At 44.3% G+C, this 18,645-nt stretch overlaps 1 protein-coding gene across 1 annotated transcript in view; it reads left to right on the forward strand.

Moving 5' to 3' along the window:
* si:ch211-137a8.4 (uncharacterized) overlaps positions 1 to 13,954 on the forward strand; it is a 34,118-nt gene extending 20,164 nt beyond the window's left edge. Inside the window, exons 2-4 of the mRNA XM_056441868.1 lie at positions 5,444 to 7,038; positions 7,673 to 8,215; positions 13,347 to 13,954. Of these exons, the coding sequence (XP_056297843.1) occupies positions 5,655 to 7,038; positions 7,673 to 8,215; positions 13,347 to 13,369 (1,950 nt within the window). The 5' untranslated portion in view covers positions 5,444 to 5,654 and the 3' untranslated portion in view covers positions 13,370 to 13,954. The remainder of the gene's footprint in view (positions 1 to 5,443; positions 7,039 to 7,672; positions 8,216 to 13,346) is intronic.
* The last annotated feature ends 4,691 nt before the right edge of the window (positions 13,955 to 18,645 follow it).

Raw genomic sequence — 18,645 nt, forward strand, 5'->3', positions numbered from 1 at the left:
TTGGCATGCAACTAATCCCAACATGTTCATAATTCAATGTTCGATCTTGTGATATGTGAAGGTATGCGCTCTACTGAGTGCACATTCTAGTTCTATTATGTGACTTCTATAATATAGTGCATTGGGAATATTTGCTGGCTCTTTGCTCTCTGCTTTGTTCAGTTAAATGAAGAGAGTAAGTCGGACAGAAAGGTCATAAAAAGAAATACTGATTCATCTCTCCAAAAAAAGAAATAAAAACTGACAGGAGGCAACGGACCGAGAGACGCACACCGAGAGGGAGAGAGAAACACGGACAGCGTGGGTACATGTGATGAGGAAAACAAATGCAGAGGACAAAAAAAGGTGGCGAGAGAGGATGACAATGCTAACGAAAGGGAAGAAAGAGCAAGAAGAGCAATAGGGAGACCGGAAAACAAGGGTGGAAGGAAAGAAAGCCACGGAACAACAAAAAATGCCAAGAGTTAGGAAAAGAAAAGACTCAGCAGCAAGAGAAGGACGGACAGAGAAGAAGGAGGCAGAGACGGAGCAAAGCGGGACAAGCAAAAAGGATGGAGACAGACAAATTGAAACAGACAATTCACAATGAGTCTATGTCTGCACCACTCCTCCACCCCCCATCTTATCTCATCCCTCCATTTTGTCGTCCTCCTCGGTCTGATGCCGTTCCAACACCTCGGGGGCTTCAGCCTCACATCGACCATCCAGCCCGCTAAAGCTCCTCCGCTGCCGCAGCAGCGTAATCGTGACCCAACAAGAACAAATATAATCAACACAACATAAAGACGGTCATGGTAGAGCTTCCTCTGGTGTGGCTGAACGTGCATCAAACACCAGGAGAAACACACATGTGTTAATACTATAAGTTTGGTTTTGACCCACTTTTTAATTACTCAAAACCAGTGCAACAGGGTTGAGATGATCAGTCTCCTCCTGTTTCGTCTGAGCGACCATTTTGCGGACTACTTTTTCGTTTGCGTCTTGTGACACAAGTTTTAGCTGATTCCAAAAGTCTGGTCTTCCCCCTTCGTGTAAAATCTCGTATTTAAAGGCCGGTGCTGTATTTGATAGTTCGTACGACGTGTCATCGGACCACACTGTCGGGCCAAAGGGGTGAAAATTGAAAGGAGACTTAATCATCGCTCATGGCACACACTTTCGACGATAGAAATTGTTAAAGAAAGAAAGAAAGAGAAAGGCAGCTCGAGAGAGAACTTTAAACCCCGTGTCTACTTCCTCGCCTCCACACACCGGGCTCATCACGGTCATGGATTGTGTTGAGCTCTCCCACCCAGTTCTGACCTCTAGAGGGTTTGGGATAGTTCAGTTGGAGCCATGCGGGGCCTTCACTGGAAGAATGTGATTGACGAGCAACAAGTCTTGAGGAACTACTTTATGTTATTTCTTTAATATTGGAATCAGGGTAGGACATTAACATATTTTTTAGGGGGCGATTTTTGCCCCTACTAACTGAAATCCAGGGGCATTTAAAAAAGAAATTGCGGGCAGTTTTTGAAACTTGTGATATAACATTTAACTTTTGTTCATAAATAATAAATATACTTATTTATGCTTACAGTATTCGCGCAATTGTCATAAAAACGTCAATAATACGACTATTAGGCAGGCGTCTACAAATTCAAAGTGTTTTCTGAGACTTCTTTAAGAAAACACAAACAGAAAACACAAATCAGACAATCATATTCAATTGTATTCTTATTTTATTGTGGTTATTTATTGTTATAATTTTTTTTAACAACTATGAATAATTAGAACTTATTTCGGGGTTTTTTCTCATAAAAAATTATATGAATTGATATTTCTTTGTGTACCTACCTAGTACAGGCAATACAGATAGGACACACACAACAAAGAACTAAAACTAAACTATCGAAATTATGGGAGCATTTTCTGCCCCTCTCCTAGAGATATCAGGGGCAATATTATATTTCTTAGGGGCAGTTTTGCCCTTTTCCCTGATGTTTTTCTGACGCTGATTGGAATAATCATAGCAGTCTTTAATTCTTGTGAAAACGCCCCATGCCATGGTGGGTATGATAGGATGGTTCAAACAAATAATGGACTTTTACCCCAGCGACCTCTGTCTGGGTAAGTAAGAATGTGTTGGGGAGACTCTTGGCTTGGATGCGCTGAGAACTTGCCTTCAGGTTAATGTGTACAACTCAAGTTTGAACCGCATGCTCACTTTATCCCCTGAAGACTTGAAGTGCAGACACTGACAGTCAAGTCCAGAAGGTAATTCACTGGATTTAACGGCTGGCTCCGTTTGCTCTGGAAGAACAGTGCCATCAGTTTGGCATTTTTTTACGAGATTTACCTCCATATGTCGGGGCTCGTGTAAATTAGAGGATACAAAGCCATTAGGGGCTTATAATCTTGAAGCGACTGGTGTAGTTTATATTCTAGATATTTAAAGATTCAATTTATCCAGATTAACATGCTCCACAGTGTCGTTCAAATAGTTATACAGTAGAGAAGTAAACGTGCAGAAAACAAAGCCAAAACGTAAGAGGGAAAATGAGACCCCAAAAAAATGACGGCATGATCGATCTTAAGGTATATTTCACTGCAGATGTTGGAATCTGACAGAAATAAATACTGAAGGTCAATGAAGCCAACAGAGTCTCCTTGAACAGCAGTGGAGATTCTTCTGTTCTGAAGGACTGATTACCAGAACATTAGACCCAACGCTTGATAATCATTCTGCAAATTCAGCCGCTAATGTGACCTGAAACGTGTCGCTGGAAGTAGGAAAGCCGTCGCCTTCTGTCAAAATCTCAAACCCGAAGACCTGAAATGTGTTCAGCAGCTCTAACGGTGTCATGGATTTGGGAAAAATGACTCTCAAGTTCAGTCAGCTCTAGAGATAATTCATCATTATATCGGATAGCTGATATAACATGTTGCTGCTGATTAACTCCAATACAGCCTGACAGTCAGCTTGACCGTAATGTTTACTGCTGAACGACACAAAGTGCATTTACACTTGGAGCGCACTTGTAAAACACGTCAGAACAGCGAGAGAGAGAGACGGGATCACATGCTCCGAACGGTCTGCTCGCCGCCATGAAACACGGCCCTCGTCGGCAACGAGGCGTCCGCTTGTGGCGCCGAGTCTGCCGCTGCCTCAGGTCAACAGGTTGACCCTCTGAACAGCATGACAAACAGCCTGCCAGAGGACCATCATCCAGCGAGTCAGATCCACAGGGTACGTCAGACAGAAGCAGCTCTGTGTGTAACGGACGCAGGGCTCTCAAGTGTTGAGCGTGAGACTCACGCATTTCGGTCTTAAGTCACGCACTCCCGCCACACATCGTATTTCTCACACTGAAAAAAACTCTCGGCTATTTAATGTTTTAATGTGCCGCAGCGCGCCAACATGAGCCGCGCTGCCCTCACCGTGGAGGAATCAAGCGCTCCCCTGGAGTTCTGCTGTGAGGAGCCACTTATTACTCAATTAAAAAAAAGAAATGGGCTCCACAATAGCCAATCAGAAAAAAACCCGTATCTGTTGTATCTGGGTAAGATTTAATCCAGCAACCAATGAAAATAAAGCATCCTGGAATTGCGCGCGACTGACTGATATCCGAAAATTTCGTTCTGCGGACGCATTGGGGTGCTGGTTGGCAGCGTGGTTTCAGGCCCCCGTGACACAAGGAAATATGATCCCCGGAGGCTGGTTTGAGTCATACATAAACATTGTTTGGACAGACATGGAAGTAAACTGCAGCACGACCGGTTGGCGGAGGCGCATTCTAGTGTACGACTTGGGATGGGTATCATTTTTTTTTTTTTTTTCCCGATACCGGTGCTAAACCGGTACTTTTAAAACGATACCGGTGGCTAAGCGGTGCCTGAACCGACACTTAAAAAAAGAAGAAGCACAAAACGACGATTGACAATGACGACATTAAAATATTCCCTGCAAAAGCCGTTCTCACGGAGCGCTGACAAACAACGGATATCAGACTGTCGCGCTCGTAGCTAGCGCGAGCTACGATCTAGCTCAAACATGGTTATAATGGCTAATTTATTATTTGCTGGCCTACTTTTATGAATGCAAGACTTGCAATCAACGTTACGGTGCTAATCTGAGTTCAGGCTGCTCTTGTCATCATCGGTCTGCACGTTTCCAGGGGGACCGTCTCCCCATCGCGCCCAGCCTGACGCTGATACAACCCGATATAAGCTACGAGTCCTCTGATTGAATCAACCAGTAAAGATCAAAGGCAGCCAGTGTAACAAGCGCTCCACCAGCGGCCCATCCAGTCAGTCAGTTGTGGCAACAACATAGCGAGATTATCTGGAGTATGTGGTGTATGTGTTTACACCTCTTTCTCTCTCTCTTTCTCTGTCAGTCTGTGTTTGCCTCCCTCGCTCGCCCCTCTCGTGCCTCTCTCTCTGCATCTCTCTGCCTCCTGCAGTCTGGCTCGCTCACTCACTCTCCTTCTCCCCGGAGAACGTGTTCACGAGACGTCTGGACTCTCCACACTTTCACACAGCTGAAAAGCATCGGCGTGTGACTCATGAATTCATTGATCTGCTGATTCATTCATTAAATTCTCCAAAGGTGTTGCGACCAAGCGGGCAGCCTTTGAAGGAGACGTCTGGCATATTCTTCTTATTGTCAGCAAATCCCCACGGAGCTCCATTAAATGCATCACTGAGACACACGGTTGAACTGTTATCATAAATATGAAATATTTGTGAGCCGTGTCTAAAGATTTACTTCATTGGAACTATAATATCGACTGGTGCTTTAGGATCAAGTCTCGGAAATCGTGATGATGTGATGAACCTTTGGAAGATGTGGGTGTTTTGTGGATTAACAACAAGGAAGGAGAGTCGAATGAAAGCTGCCAGTCTTTATTGGACATGTCAGATCCAATACTTTTAGAGCTTGACTCGTAATAGTGACACACAAAAAACAAAAAAAAGTTTGGCCATTCTGTTTTTAATTGTATCAATAAGTCAACGTTATGGCCATGCCACACCAAATCCCCTGAGTGAACTTTCATCCCATTAATGGCCATGTTGCTAAAATAACATGCCAGAGGTGGATGAGACGGTCAAACAGAAAAAAACAATGTCAACTTAGAGGTTTTGAAGCACCGGCTGATAAAAAGTTAAGCGTCAAACTCTTTTATTGCTGCTGTGTTGTGCACATTTTGCAGCCCCTTGAGCCATGTAATTAAAAAAAGTAACAGTAGGAGTTTGTGTGTCCCACAGTAGATTCTGGAAGTGTGACTGACTAGGAAACATCAAAATTGCATTGCATTTCCCTCGGAGATCCTCTATTGGGTTACACTTCATTCCCCATTCAAAGCAGTCTAGACTTGACTAATTGAGTGTCTATGGTGTCGAGTCAGGCTATTAACCATCTGCGCTTCTTCCTCTCCTCTCATCCCTCTTTTCTCTGCAGGAGTTTGGAGGACAAGTAGGATGCTGAGTATCTTTCCTCCTCATCACTGTTCTCCACCGCACTCTCCATGACCTGAGAGCGCCACCGCAGCGGGAGGAACGAAAAAAGCGGGAAGAGAGAGAGGAAGAGGAGGGCAGAAGGCCAGAGAAGGAAGGAAAAGAGCACACTTTTTCTTTTTTTATTTTGCCGTTGTTTGTTTTCCTTTTCCGAAATGGCGGCGACGGAGGCCAGCGCAGCGCCGGTGGCCCAGGAAGACGGGAAAACCCCGGAGAGCAAGCCGGCGGAGGCCGAGCAGCAGGCTGGAGACGCCGGCGCAAAGTCAGAGACCGTCAACAGTGAGGTCGTCGATAAAGACGGCACCGCCGTCAACTGTGAGGTCGTTGACAACAAAGAGACAGTGAATAACGACACGGCGGCGGCGGCGACGGGAGTCGAGGAGGGAGAACCGGCGCCGGGCGAGGAGGAGGCTCCTCCTCAGAGTTCGGAAAGCACCTCCTCCGCTGAGCCCAAGACCTCGTTCTTGGACTCCTTCCTCAACAAGAGCGGCCTGGGGAAGGTGATGGGAGGACGGAAGAAGAAGGAGCAGAGCGCAGCCACTGGAGGAGGAGGAGGAGGAGGAGAGGAGAATGCCACTGAAGGAGGGGAGAAAGAGGGAGAGAAAGGAGGCGAGGTGGGTGCGGCGGCGGCTGAGGGCGGAGCAGAGGGAGGTGCAGAAGGAGACGCAGCGATAGAGAAAGCTCCAGAAAATGGAGAGAAGGAGGAGGAGAAAAAAGCAGACAAGGGAAAACCTGCAGAGGCTAAATCCACAGTTCGAGATTTAATGAGGAATCCGGTGGCGAGGATCTTCTCCCATCGCAGCGCCGAGAAGAAGGACGCCGCGGAACCCCAGAAAAAGGTGCGGTCCAAGTCCCTGGACCGGCTGGGAGATCCTGAAGCACTTAACGCCACTGCAGACGCCACCGTAGAGGAGGGCGGGGCCGCCGGAGGAGCAGAGGGAGGCGCAGAGGGAGAACAGAAAGCATCGTCCTCCTCGGCAGCCACCAAGCACATGAAGCGCTGGCAGTCCTTCAAGAAGCTCATGGCTCAGAAGGCTCACAAGAGGAGCGGAGGAGGAGGAGGAGGAGCAGAAGACGTGAAAGAAGATGGAGCTGAAGGCGGAGAAGGAGGCGGAGACTCCTCCACGCTGGACTCCAAGGAGTCGGGGCAGACGAGGTGGAAGCTGAAACGCTCCTGGACCTTCCAGGGCCTGAAGAGGGACACGTCCATGGTGGGCATCAGCGGTAAGGCCAAGGGCTCCGACAAAGACTCTGCTGACAACGCAAAGCCAGAGGAGGCTGCAGCGACGGGAGGAGAGGAGGGAGCAGAGGAGGCGAAGGTGGAGGGAGGAGCAGAGGAGGTGAAGACGGAGGGAGGGGAGGAAAAGGCGGAGGGTGGGGAGGAGGAGAAGGCAGCGACGGCTGGAGGCGTGACGGTGACGCAACACGCCAACGAGATCTGGACCTCCTTCAAGAAGCGCGTCATCCCCAAGTCCAAGCGCGCCCACACGGAGTGCGCCCCCAGTGGGGAGGAGGACGCGACTGCAGCTGCCGCCACAGGTGAGAGGACACGCAACACAACTCAGCGTCTGGTTGGACCGTCGTGAGATAAAAACACATGTTTACCCTCTAAACTTCTCCGATTTCCTTCAAACGACTGCTTTAGGCCCAACAAAGTTACAATAGCTAATATTTCTCAAATAAAACCACAGATCAGAGGAAAGTGTAGCAACACTTTACACCATCAATCCACACGTGACCCCGCAGGATTGATCTTGTGACCCTTTTTAGAGAAGGTCAGACCTAGAGGTCAACACGCAGATCATTCAAACATTCATGCCGTGTCTCTCCCTCTCCAGATAGCAGAGACAGGAGTTAGTGGTTAGTGTTTGAAATTCGAGTCACACTGTCGCTTCAGTCGACAGTAAAGACTAAACGTAGCTGCCTCTCTGGCTGCAGAAAGAAAATGGGGCAAAAATACAATTCAATAAGCCAGGTGGTGACTGTTTGTTTCAGTATATATAGATTTATTTCGCACTAGGGGCCAAAAATGAATCACGGCAGGCTCACATTCAGGTGCATTAAGCTTGTGAGAATCATAAACTCAACCATCAATTCACTCATTCCTTTGTGATCGATTATTCAGAGGGAATGATAAGGAAGCTTTAAGCCTGAACTCTCTTCTCGCCTGCAGGTGAGGATGGAGCGGCGGAGGAAGGCAAAGACGGCAAGTCATCCAAGGCCAAGCGCTCACATTTTGGCCGTGCGGTTTCCCTGAAGAACTTCATCCTTCGAAAGGGCAAGTCCGCTAGCGTGGACATGGGTGAGGGCGCCAAGGAGGAGGAGGAGGAGGAGGAGGAGGCGGCCGCCGAGGGAGCAGAGGGAGCGGGGGGGGGAGAAGCCGTGAAGGAGGCGGCTGCAGATGGGGAAGATGACACGGCGGCCAAGGAGACCAATGACAAAGTTGCGGCAGCGGAGGAGGAGGAGGAGAAGAAGAAGACGCCGGCGGTGGAGAACGGAGAGGAGGCGGCGAAGGAGGTGGAGAAAACGCCCGTTGAAACTCCCGTGACCAATGGGGAGAACGGCTGCTCCAACGGCACGGGAGAAGAGAACGCCGAAAACAATCACCAGGAGGAGGAGGACATGGCGGGCAGCCCGGTGAAGAAGATCAAAGAGGCGGGAGGAGCGAAAGAGGAGAACAACGCCAAGATCATCAATGCCGCAGCCGTAAACAGCGGTGAGTTAGAGCACGCCGACCGGGACTCTGATGAGACACAAAACAGCAGCAGCAGCAGCAAAGAAAGAGATACTAACAACAGACAACAACAACAACAACAAGCGCCAGCAATAGCAAAAGGTAGCAGTAAACAAACTAAAAGCAGCCATCAAGAACCTGAGCTAGCCATTAGCAGGGAGGAGGAGGAGGAGGGGGACGGAAGGGAGGCGGAGTCTCCACACAACAGAGGTTGCCACAATGGTGCAGAGTCATGTGACCAAGGTGAGGGGGAGGAGGAGGAAGAAATGAGGAAGAGGGATCTTTGCGACGCAGCGGTGGTCATTGTTCAGGATGTGATGTCAGCTGCAGCTGATCAGTTAGAGAGGGAGCTGTGCGCCGACAGCGGTCTGAACGGGTGCTACGCCGCCGGCGTCTGATACCAACACAATGCACACAAGATAAACACCAATGCACAATTCTGCACAGGGTAACTCATGCATGTGGAAATACACCGTTCATGTTCATACTTAAATCGTGCCAAATGTATCTTCACACATATTAGCAAAGGCTAGGGGACACACACACACACACATGCAACAACTTTTTGGGAAACACACTTATACACTTTTCCACCCAAGAGTTAGGATGGTGAGTTTAATATCCCTCTCATGTCTGTGGTTAAATAGAATGGATGTGGTAAACGCAGGGCTCTCAAGTGTCACGCATTGAGCGTGAGACTCACGCATTTCGGTCTTACGTCACGCACTCCCGCCACACATCGTATTTCTCACGCTGAAAAAAACTCTCGGCTATTTGATGTTTTAATGTGCCGCAGCGCGCCAACATGAGCTGGCCGCGCTGCCCTCACCGTGGAGGAATCAAGCGCTCCCCTGGAGGTCTGCTGTGAGGAGCCACTTATCAGCCAATCAAAAAGAGGAAATGGGCTCCACAATAGCCAATCAGAAAAAAAAACGTATCTGGGTAAGATTTAATCCAGCAACAAATTAAAATAAAGCATCCTGGAATTGCGCGTGACTGACGAAAATATCTGAAAATTTCGTTGGTAGGTGTATTTCTTTAGTTTGGACTAGCTGGGCTCGCTAATTCCCCCTGCATCTAGCCTTTGTGCTAAGCTAGGCTAACCACGTCCTGACTCCAGCTCCTTACTTAATACACAACATTAGAATTGAAAAAACAACTTTCCTAAAATGATGAACTCTATATATACACACATATATATATGTATAACTATTTATATATATATTCAAATTTATATATAAATAGTTATATAAATATACAAATATATATTTATATATATATATATGTATAACTATTTATATATATATTTGAATATATATATTCAAATATATATATAAATAGTTATATATATGTATATATATATATATATATAATTGAGCCACACATAAGTTAAAACCACTGTATGTGCAGAACCACATAGACATTATTACAACGTTACCTGGGTGATTGCATGACACAACAATAATTCAGCATTTCTTCCAGAATTCGTTTAAATGAAATCGTAGTTCTTCAATTGTGTTTGTTCACCTGTAAATACCCAGGATGCGTTCGATAGACGAGAGAGTTGGAAGGAGAGCGAAGCAGCCCTTTGACTTTGTTAAAGGCTAATTTCATTATCATGTCAAGTTCATGAACAGCCAGACTACCGGAACTGTGTCATTTATTACAAGGACTCAGATGGTGAGTGCAGATTCGCAGGGCAGCTGTGCTTAGAGGCTGAACCACAGCCCCCATCAATCCAGTCATTTTAGAGCAGGGACGTGTTCGATTCTCCACTTGTATTTATTGCAGTCATGACCCGAGGACATGAATTGGATTTAGCAGTGATGTGAAGAAATACAAAGATGGAGATGCAATCCAGCTTTTTTTTTTCTCAGACACTTTTCCGGCAGAGCTTCGCTTCTTTTTGTCCCGTTTCACACATTCCCAACTGGGAGCCGAAGCTGCTGGACACTGAGCACGAGGAGGTGAAGTGCCTGTGAACCAGAAGGTGCTCTATCCCCTCCATTATGTATCGGTCCCAGCCTCCCTCTCCATTCGAGGGCAGTGTGGGGCTCCGTGTCCAGCCAGCCACCACCGTGTCTCCTGCTGCAGCCGACGTTTACTAGAAGCCTCTTTGAAGCTCAAACTCTTTTGCTAAAATCTAACTCCATTTAACACCTTGGCTCTGAACTCTAATCTGTGATATTGGGCTGAATGAATTCAGTGAAATAGCCGACTCTCCCCAAATGGGCCATGTATGCCGTGACAATTCTAAGTCATTTTGCTTCGAATAAGAACGCCGTGTACGATGTCCCGACTGCAGCGTAAACGCATCCGCGGAACTGCACTCTCCACAGACCGCTTATGCTGGATGGGTCAAACATACATAGGATTTTAGGAGACTGACGTGAGATCAGTTTCAAGTTACGTTAGTGGCGTGTTTTCCTTACTAATACTGTTTTATTGCCTAAAGATGGCCGCAGCCTTTTCACTGTAACGACGTAGCTTTGAGTGATCGGCTAAACGCCGTTTCACACCGTTGACCGTGGAACGTTTAAACCTCAAATGCATAATGACACGCAGAAAGATCAGTAAATGGAGAGCTATTTATAATCCTTCCCGGGAGATGGGGTTGGTTTCAGAGGTTTTCTTCAAAGTCGTTATATAGACCTGAACTGTAACTGAGCCATTCGCATCATGTGAGGTGCTAACTTTGGGAAGATCTTACTATTTACAATTTCCAAGCGTCATCGGGCTACTTAAGATGGTTGCATGATTGTAGAGTTAGTCGTTTGATGGTTACAAATACTGTGTGATTACAATTTAGCACTATTGAGTTAGTTTTTCTCGAACAACGGACTTTGGCTGATGGAAATCAGACATTTATTATTTATTTTTCAGGCACATTTGTAGCACCATGTTATATATTGGCGTTAGTAAGTCATCTCAAACTTATTTATTTACATATACACTACCGTTCAAAAGTTTGGGGTCATCCAGACAATTTCTTGTCTTCCATGAAAACTCACACTTTTATTTATCAAATGAATTGAACATTCCAGAGAACATATAGTCAAGACATTGACAAGGTTAGAAATAATGATTACTATTTGAAGTATTAATTTTGTTCTTCAAACTTCAAGCTCAAAGGAAGGCCAGTTGTATAGCTTATATCACCGGCATAACTGTTTTCAGCTGTGCTAACATAATTGCACAAGGGTTTTCTAATCAGATATTAGTCTTCTAAGGCGATTAGCAAACACAATGTACCACTAGAACACTGGAGTGATAGTTGATGGAAATGGGCCTCTATACACCTCTGGAGATATTTCATTAGAAACCAGACGTTTCCACCTAGAATAGTCATTTACCACATTAACAATGTATAGTGTGTATTTTTGATTAATGTTATCTTTATTGAAAAAACTGTGCTTTTCTTTGAAAAACAAAGACATTTCTAAGTGACCCCAAACTTTTGAACGGTAGTGTATATGTACATATTCGACTATTCTCCCACAGTATGTCAGAAACTATCCATTTTTGATGGAAATGATGATATCGATTTGTGTAGATTTGATTTTCCTCTCAACGGTTGACTAAACTGTTGCTAACCCAGTTACTATACTATATTTGAATAGGACGGGTCAAGTTTTCTTTCTTTCTTCTAGTCTTCCATTAAACGCTGAATCAGCCCAGGCTGCAGTAATACCAAAAATGCTAATTGTCTCAGGAAATGTTTTGACCATATAAACAAGCTGTCTGCCTGAACCGAGACCAAATAATGAGCGGCACCAGAGTGCATGAGCCTGAGTACAGACCAGATCAGTGTGACGTGTAACTATTTGGTTGAGATTAGAAAAAAGATCATGTTTTGTGTTAAAATAATAATTCAACAACTTAACAATTTAACGTAACAATGTAATGTGACAGTTTAACTTCGCTAAATTAAAAACAACCACCCTTGATGGATTTCCTTTGCACGGAGTTATGTAAAGACACTTCGTTCCACAATGTCGCGTAGCACAGCCTGATATAGCATTATGTTACGTAGCACAACATACGTAGCACAATATTCATGAATCAACGGTCAATAAAAGGTGTAATATTTTTTTTCTTCTTCCATGGGACATAAACAGTAGTCTCTAGTATTGTTGAATACTTGTATATGTTTATTTCCAGTAGTTAGATTGTTATGGTTGTTTCCTTGCATTCGTAGCTTATTATTTTAAGCCTAACCATCGTCAAGAAGTTGTGTTTCCCAAACCAAACCAATCGTTTCGCAGCGTTAACAGCATGGCTTTGTGCGTTTCTGCAAGTACGAAAAAATCCCATGGTTTCGCAGAAATTTGCAATACAAAAAATAATCTGTCGACTGAGTTGGTGATTATGTTTATGTTTTGGTACAAATGATACTCAGCATCTACCTTTAAATTAGTACAATCACCAATTCACACAACATGGAAGCCGCAAGACTCCTAATCAGTAGGCTAGAGTCGGTTAATATAACATGTCTTTTCATTTCAATGGAAGAATTTTGAGGAAGACAGAAACAACTCATTGATCATGAAGGCCCCTCATGCACGTGATCAACGTGAAAACCATTGGTGTGACCTTTTGTAGCCTTTAAGGGTTAAAACCACCAAAAGGTTAATTGCAGACTCGACCTTTGTGCTTCCTCCCTCCTCCTCCAGCTGACAGACAGCTGGCTGCTAGCTTTAGCTTAGGTAGTTAGCGTTCTGTTAGCTGTGGAGTGAAAAGCTGTTTTAGCGGACATCAATGGAATTGAGTCCATCAACGGATTAGTGGGCGAAATCAAAGTGTCACGGATCCCCTTCAACAAGCCAGATTAACGAGCCTTCTCTCTGACAGACAGGCTGTCTACCTGTTGGTTATGATGATGATGATCCTCCACTTCTCATTTAAGTGTTTGTTGTTGTTGTTGTTGTTTGCTTTGTGTACATCCTTAACATGAAATAACTTAAACTAACCCAACACTAGACCAACATCTGTACTAAACCACTAAATGCACATACAACATATAACCCTTTTTATGACTGTTTATTATTATTATCCTTTTTTCAAGACCTATTTTTTAATACATTTTTCAATTTCTTCTGTTATCATTTACCAGACAAAAAGGCGGGAAACGTGTGAGGCCACACAAAGAGGATTAGAACTGCCCGGGATTCGCTGAGCAAGGAGCTCTGAGTCCACCCCCCCTCACCACCCACTCCTCCTCCTCCTTCTTTCCCCTCTTCCTCCTCTCTCCCTTCATCTTTCCTCCTTCCTCCCAAATAAACGGAGTGATCACGTGTTTACAGAACACCATGGTGAGAAAGAGAGAGAGCGATTGAGAGGATGAGAAAGATGCAATTCATGTAGATGACAAGTGAAATTATTAATTACTCAGAGAGCAATAATTCAAGCCCTTCTTTTTATCCCTCCATCCATCCATCCATCCCCTCCGTCCGATACATGCAAACATACATACAAACATGTGCATCCAGTGTTTTTATTCTTTTCTTTGCTTGTCTGTGAGATTTTATATTGTCTACGAGAGAAAAGAAAAAAAGAAGAAATGTAAAAGAAGAAGAATCGAGACATCCCCCTCCGCCCCCCATACACACACATATCTTTCCCCCCCGCTGCCCTATTTTCCAACTCTTCAAGCTACCTAACTCTGCTCTCTGTCTCTACCCACTCCTGATTGGTGGATTTAAAGAAGAAGAAAAAAAAGAAGACGGATAGTTTTGTATTGACGGCCATTTTGGTTTGTAGTTCCCCGTCAAATGTCTCAGCCCCCCCCCCCGCCCCCCCCTCTCCCCATCTGCCCCAGTAGATAGTCGACAGTTCAGCAGAACCATGTTGCTACAGTATATAAACTGCCCTCAAGACAGCCACTTCCCAACCAACACTGCAATGTCTTCAGCTCTGTGTGTTCAATGTTTTTAGACTGTTAAATTGTGTACATGAATAAATAAAAAAACACCATCAAATATTAAAGTCAAAATGTTTTCTTTTCCTGTTTGGTTTGAATTCCCTTTATTCTTTGTTTCATTTAAAAAACAAACAAATCTTCTCACTGTTACCGCAGTCTGGCGATATGCTGTAATTAAAAAAGATAATAATAATAACGATGATGTTTTGTTGGTCAAAGTTTTCACATGTCCGCTAGCAAATTGTCAAGAAAAAAAAATAGTACAATAAAGACTAAAATCTAACAACTAAACTGCAAGTCATTGTTGGGGTTTCTATTTTTATCTGGATAGTGGAAGTGTTGTGTTTGAGGGACAGGGCAGGGCGGGGGATGTTCATAATCCGTGTATTGATAATCTCATCCTTTTACGTAATAGGTTTTTAACTTTTTATATATATATTTGTGTTTGTTTCTGAAGCATTTATAAATGTGTTGTGCATTTGTTTGGTGGTATGTTTTGTTAAGATACATTAGATTGTTCACAGCGTTTTGTATTTGCACAGCACTGTGTCTCTTAGTGAATCGTAGGGCGTCTGTAAAACATATTTAATTTGTTTTTCAGTTAATTTAATTTACGTTTAATTGTACGTTCACATACAAATTCAAATTCATTTAAACAGCTTGCAAGTGTGAAGAGGGAAAAACCCGACAGCAACATTATACTTTATATGGTAATTTGACGTTTGAGTTTCGTGATCATGTCAATATTGCACTGTTAAATAGAGACGGATTCAAGTCAATAACAATATATTTGTTTAGCCCAATTTCACAAATGTTGCCTTGGAGGGCTTTCCAATCTGTACAACATGCACCATCCTCTGACTGCGACCCTCACTTCAGATCAGGTCAAACCCAAAGAAAAATACGGAAGAAACCTATATATTTATGTATATACATATACATATATATATATATGTATATATATATACATATACATATATATATATACATATATATACATATATACATATATACACATATATATATATATTATCACTATGTAGGAGAACAAAATTGTGTTTCTTTAATGCTACAATTAACAAAGCAAGATTTTTTTTTTTTTAAAGACAAAAAACAATGACAGTGCAGGTAGTTTAAATTGGCCTGTCTGAACTTTAACCATTTAACCACGTTTCCTCCAAACGTCATTCCCCTAACAGTCAGTGGAACTCGGAGGGCCACGGGCCACATGTTGAGACTCATAGCAGCAATATTAACACACGTCTAGCCGTCTGTGAAGTGCGTACACGCAATAATTCCCTCCTGCCAGTTGAAATCTGCAGCATACTGTCTTGCTGTCGGGCCAAATCTCTGGGATTATGTTATTACAGTCGTAATGCCAGAGTGCAGTAGCTGTGCACACACACACACACACACACACACAAACAACCTCAGGATATCTGATGCTTTGTTGTATAAAAAAAGTTGGGTGATAATGATCATGTCCGTTTTGACAATGTGTGGGAGCGGAAATGAACAGCAAAGCAATCCTGACCAAAACAATTAAGCTCCGCCTCCAAACTGGAAGCCACTTTGAATAGCAGATGGAAAACATGTTGGGTGACACTCGTCTTTAGATATGTCTTTCATTGCGTTACAGTTGAGGTCAAAGACATGAAGGGGGTAATGGGAGGGGAGAGAGAGAGAGATAAAGAGATATAAGAGATAGATAGAGAGAGAGAGAGACCGAACAGATGGATTACATGTCAGGATTATAACATAAAGACGCCATCTGCTAAATATACACCGACTGTGTGTGTTCTGGGCTGAAATACCAATCTTCATTATGAGTACTCAAGATGAAATAACATCAGCAGATTTAAATACATGAAGCGATTAGTAAAGTACTGACGGGTGTTTTTGGGCGAGCTGCTATCATGAGATCACGTGAGAGTCCACAGGAGCACGTGGACACACATTTTAAGACACAGAGACGATGTTAGTGCAACATTCTGCACAATAAATAAAGTGGACTGGAGGCGCAACACACTGATGATTCAGCTCCTCCTCGGCGCCGTGGCCGACTTGTCCATCAACAGATTCTCCAGCGAGTTGTGAATGCCAAGAATGTAATATATGGAATATTTAGACCGCAGCCACAAGCAGCACGCTGGGATTCTACATGTTCATTTGACCGGTGCACGAATCCAATGTACCACGTGAGCGGTTTCAAACGGCACCGGGCAAAGAGTCCGACCGACCTCAGAGGTATATATGCTCGTGTCTCACAGGTGCATCCTTTCATCAGTCCAGTCTTTCTCGACGGTCAATCAAATTGTTCCCAATGATTTCACATCCTTTTGTTTTGTGTTTTATGAAAACACAAATGTGTCGGGGTCCTAAGAAACCACGTTAGCCTACGGCCTCTCGGTTATCTAGGGGTGCACAGGCCGTAACATACAAATAATAAGGGATACAGCTAAGGGGGGAACAAAGGAGGCGAACAATAAAGGGGAATACTTAAGCAAAATAAGGAATATTTATTAGCACATCTAAGGCTTAACAAAAGGTAAACTAAAACAGAAGCAAAAAGGCATCAGGGTCTCCAAGGCCAACACAATAAAACAAAACCCCAATGCTAACTAGAAAACAAAAGGTCACACTGAACTACCGTGGTGAAATGAAAAACAATAGGCCTACTAAGCTCCCTGTCTTACCACAAAACAGGAGAAAAGACACAACAAAAATGTCAGAGAACCCCCGAAAATACACAAATGGTGGCCTCCACTTAGGCACCATGCCACAGAATGGTCAAGCTCAGAGGTGAAGAGAGAGAGAGAGAAACACTTAAGGTGCGTTCACACCAAAAGCGAAACTATTTTTCGCGTCGCCCAAAACGCGTGAGTTTACTCGCTCGACCGTTCACCGTGTTCTCACCATGAGCGTCGAGACGCTGCGCGAGGGGCGGGGCTTATCTCCGTGTCTCGTCTCCGTAAAGACAGTTATAATCTCCTTCATCCACCAGAATAACTAACCACTAGTTCTGCTTTATACTTGTTGTGGACGTCCCACACACCAACGCCCTGGTGTTTGGGTTCATGACGTCACCCGTAGGCTCACTCAGCTCGGTCACTTTCACCGATGAAGTTACTGTTACGTCTGAAAGACTTCCGCTTCCAGCGCTACGAGAGCGGAACTCAAGAGCCGATTGGCCCGAGTTGCGAGATGACCGCCTCAAAGTTGAAATATTTCAACTCGGGGCGAAAATTGCGTCGCCCCAAACGCGCCGCCCGGGAAAATATCGCGTCTATCGCGGCCACACGAGTCTGTACGTTGACTTTTCATGGGATTCGGTCGCGCGAAAAAATAGTTTCGCTTTTGGTGTGAACGCACCTTTACTCTGGGTGTATCTATGTCCCGCCCACTGATTAGGTGATCCCTCTCAGGTGGTGTTGCTCCAGGCGTACCAGACCTGAAAGAGATAGCTCCACCTTCTTCCTGAAAGAGGGCCGTCTCACACGGGACGGAACAAACCAACAACAGGTAGATACAATGTTGGCCACGGTGTGATCATTTATAACAACACACACTATCAGGGGGTGAGGGTCCAGTCCTGTTGAAGGAGATGAGCGCTTTTTCCTGTTTCTCGGAAAGACATTAAAACAACGCCCCTCTCCAAGATTTCATGCTTCAGCCAGGATTTCAACCCCCGAATCTTGACATATTCTGTTGGTGAAATATGAAACACGTTTGAATAAATGACCACATTCACAACGGGGTGACATTTTTTGATATTATTGCCGATTAAAGATAAACACGCTTGTCACAGGGGGCTCAGCGGTCAGCAGGGTCGTCCTTCAATCAGAGGGTCGGAGGTTCCATCCCCTGCTCTGCTAGTGCATGTTAATGTGTCCTTGGGGCAAGGCACTTGATCCCGTAGCTGTGCCTAGTGTGTTTGAATGTTAGCTCCCTGATGGGCAGGTATGTGAATGACGTCACGTTAAAGAGCTTTAAGGTGGTCGGAAAACCAGAAACAAGATGTTCACGTATATTCCGTTTACACGACTCTCTCCCTCCATGTTTTAGCCTTCTGAGAAGAGTCACTGTTGACTTCATCGCAAGTGGAATAATTGCCACTTTTATTTTGTTAATACTTTATACCATTATTGTGGTAGCAGAGCGGACGGATCACAACTGTTCATGTTTAGTATTTTTTATATATATATTTCTAATAAAATATGTACATTTCTTTCATTACTTCTTCCTTCTATACTTCCTCATGAAATGCTGAACAGACTCCAACGCTGACAGAATTCAGATTATTTTGATCGTACAAATCGTCGTGGAACAGGGAACATGATGGATCTGGACCATGATTTCTTTTTTTGAAGTCAGAAGAACAATAGATCACTGCAAGGGAACAAGTATGATTTTAAGGTCCCTGAACTGTAATAACACATTTGACCTAAGTGCTGGACCGACCAACTGATACGAATTTGATGACACAGAAACA

Source organism: Pseudoliparis swirei, chromosome 20, assembly GCF_029220125.1.
Source record: "Pseudoliparis swirei isolate HS2019 ecotype Mariana Trench chromosome 20, NWPU_hadal_v1, whole genome shotgun sequence".
Taxonomy (NCBI): Eukaryota; Metazoa; Chordata; class Actinopteri; order Perciformes; family Liparidae; genus Pseudoliparis; species Pseudoliparis swirei.